General features: G+C 40.6%; 1 protein-coding gene across 1 annotated transcript; it reads right to left on the bottom strand.

Moving 5' to 3' along the window:
• Positions 1-328: 328 nt before the first annotated feature.
• Positions 329-2,371, bottom strand: ATP5MC3 (ATP synthase membrane subunit c locus 3). The gene is made up of 3 exons (XM_010713771.1): positions 2,225-2,371; positions 1,672-1,865; positions 329-577 (listed from the first exon to the last, which is right to left on the bottom strand). Exons 1-3 carry the CDS (start codon positions 2,354-2,356, stop codon positions 463-465), a joined length of 441 nt encoding a protein of 146 aa, XP_010712073.1. The 5' UTR covers positions 2,357-2,371; the 3' UTR covers positions 329-462.
• Between the last annotated feature and the right edge of the window lie 597 nt (positions 2,372-2,968).

Here is a 2,968-nt window from a genome sequence, read left to right as displayed (position 1 = left end):
TTCCTTATCACTGTTTGAGGATTGTTTAGCTCATTCTACCACGGGGTGCCAAAACTCTGTGCCAGCTAATTGGGGGGTGGAGAACACTACGAAGTTGTGCACAGAAACAACTCTGGATAAATTCTATATAGGTTAAGGAATAAGGCCAGAAGTATAACTTCTCACACTTGGTCAGTGCATCCATTGATTTTCCTAGGATAAGTCACCAAACAAGTGACACTCCCACAAATATTATGCTTGACTTGAAGTCACTGTTGTGACATGGTATGTCATAATCACAAGATAAAGTCATACTCTAATAAGAAAGATAATAAATGCAAGCAACAGGTTGACAGTTAAAGTCGTTCTCTTTAATGAAATGACTTTGGAAATAGCATCAATTTCCATGACACCAACATTTTGGGAGTCCCATAAAATATGCAAGATTACATTCCAACGCCAATATTACAGGCAGATCTCATTTCACATGGCAAATAGGATCAAGAAAGCAACCATCAGACAGAAGAGACCCATAGCTTCAGACAGGGCGAATCCCAGGATAGCATATGAGAACAGCTGCTGCTTCAGAGAAGGATTTCTAGAAGAAAATAAGTGCGTAAGATCTTTTCATATTTAAGAAGTTTTTCCCATATTCTGTTTCATGTTTCTCACAGATTTAGAATCTCATACTTCCCTTGCAAAGATTCTATAACAGGAAATTCAGTAAACCCAAGCATAAGCTTTTTATAAGCAAGAATTTCACGGAAGAGAAGTGACTTTGTTATTAAGGTTAGATTCAAGTTATGCAGATTATATATGCCTTTTCCAAATAAGTATAGCTTTTATGACTACATTCATCCTTTGCATCTACTTTCTTCCCATATGGGAACTATTAGCACTATTTATAAGTTTACTTCATATCTTTCTCATTACAACTGTATTCTAAGGAAGCTAAAAACATTATGTAGCTCACAGAAAAATCCAAGAACTGAAACCATCTAGACAAAGGAAATTAATATGCAATGGTTTGTTATTAAAAAAAAATAATGCATTATTCCAGGGCAAGGGGAGGATTTTTCAGCATAGCCACATGCAGTAATACTCCAAAAACTCTTACTGACATATTCTTGCCTATGACAAAAGAGGAGACATTCATTTTGTATGAAAAGCCTCTCATGTTTCTTAAATCAAAGCTGAACTTCCTTATCTTCAGTAGAGTTTTTTAAAAAGCCTTTATTAAGACAAAAGACTTAGGTCTTCACTGCTAGAAAGAATAATGAAATAAATATTTCCTTAATGTCTATTTTATGAAGTTCCTCTTTAGGACGTCTCCCTTCTTCCAGGGGAGAATCTAGGCTAGATTTTGAATTCAGTTGTGGAAGTGAATGCTGGAACACTGAACCTGTCACAAAAGCACTGATCAAGACTAAAAATCTCTTTTCTTTCATGTCTCTTATCCATGCAGACAGTTCTGAATCAATCTGAAACAATCAAGTTCTGAATTGATCCAGAGAGCCATCCTGTTGAATATAGCGCAGCTTCACACTATTCCATTTAGTCATGTTTAACACTAGCAATATTAACAGAATCTAATACACCTCCATCATCCTTACTACAATTTAGCTTACTGGGAATGTTGCATCAAGATATAACTGCAAGTAATTCAACATTTGTATGAGGGAGATTGATTACCTGGCGTAGCCAATGATTAGACTACCGAAGACTGTTCCAATACCAGCACCAGATCCAGCCACACCTACTGTGGCAGCACCAGCACCAATGAATTTGGCAGCAGTATCAATGTCCCTGCTGATAGCACTAGTCTGGAATTCTCTAAGTGCTAGTTGAGAGACAGTGTTTTGGGCCCCAATAAGCGTGGATTTGCCCTAAGAAAACAAGACATGAAAAAAAAACATTATAATCAGGCACAGACTATTTCTGGTGATACAACGCTACTTTGTAGTTACAAAAGTTGCATTAGAACCAGAGCCTAGTTACTCTTGCAAGTGATGAGACTATAAGAAATTAAGACTTCAGAATGTTACCTGTTTACCTGAAAGCAACGAACATAAAATGCAAAGAACTTCTCTTGAGTGAAACGGCAAGACAGCAACAAGTATTATTAAAGGTTCGATATAAAGCAAGCTTCAGAGCATATTTAAGTTAGTACAAGTGAACTCTAGGTTGAGAACATTTAGGCTCACCAGGTAATTTAAGAAGATACAGAATTTTGTTTACAAGGTACCTCTCCAGTCCTTGCCTCTGGCCTAGAAAACACAGATGCTGAAATTGGTCTGTACAAGATTCTTGATCCTGCACGGATCTGCAAGAGGAGGAAAAAAGTTAAAGAGAAGTACTTAGTTACAACTGTCCTCATAAGATCTTCTTTAAGTTATTAAGGCTATTATCTGCTAAACCATTTGCCTTATTAGAATGACAACAATCTTTGCATGGCCAGATATACAGAAGACCACACAGAAGCAAACCCCACATGCAATTTGATAGCACCGTTTTCTAAAGCCATTACAGCAAATAGCTAGACCATTCAGCGAGCCTGTGCATGCAGTACACTGACAGGAAAGGGAACAAATCGGGAGCCACGTAAGAGTCGAACAGACTGGCAGGCAGCGACGTCCGTTTTAGAACGGAAAAATAAAAGATACCAAAATTAATTCCCGAGCCGCTAAACGCACAGACGCGGCCCGGACTGAGAAACGCCGCGAGGCACAAATGAATGAAGGCTGTCTCACAAGAGGCCTGCGCGTGCCCTTGGGCTGCCAGAACTCTAAGGTCATCGCGCACAAAGCGCTTCCTGCAGGGAGAGCGCTGCCCGCAACATGCGAGCGGGGACGTTCTGCAGCGCGAGAGGACGTCGTGAAGGAGAAGAGCCCCTCGTCTCCCAAGGACAAGAAGCCCAGCCCCGCGCGGGCCGGGCCTCGGCCCGCAGTTTGACCTACAGCAGCGCTCCGGGCCCGGCTGCGCCGCGGCC

This window comes from Meleagris gallopavo, chromosome 7 (genome assembly GCF_000146605.3).
Source record: "Meleagris gallopavo isolate NT-WF06-2002-E0010 breed Aviagen turkey brand Nicholas breeding stock chromosome 7, Turkey_5.1, whole genome shotgun sequence".
Taxonomy (NCBI): Eukaryota; Metazoa; Chordata; class Aves; order Galliformes; family Phasianidae; genus Meleagris; species Meleagris gallopavo.
This window is presented reverse-complemented; position numbering and strand designations above follow the sequence as displayed.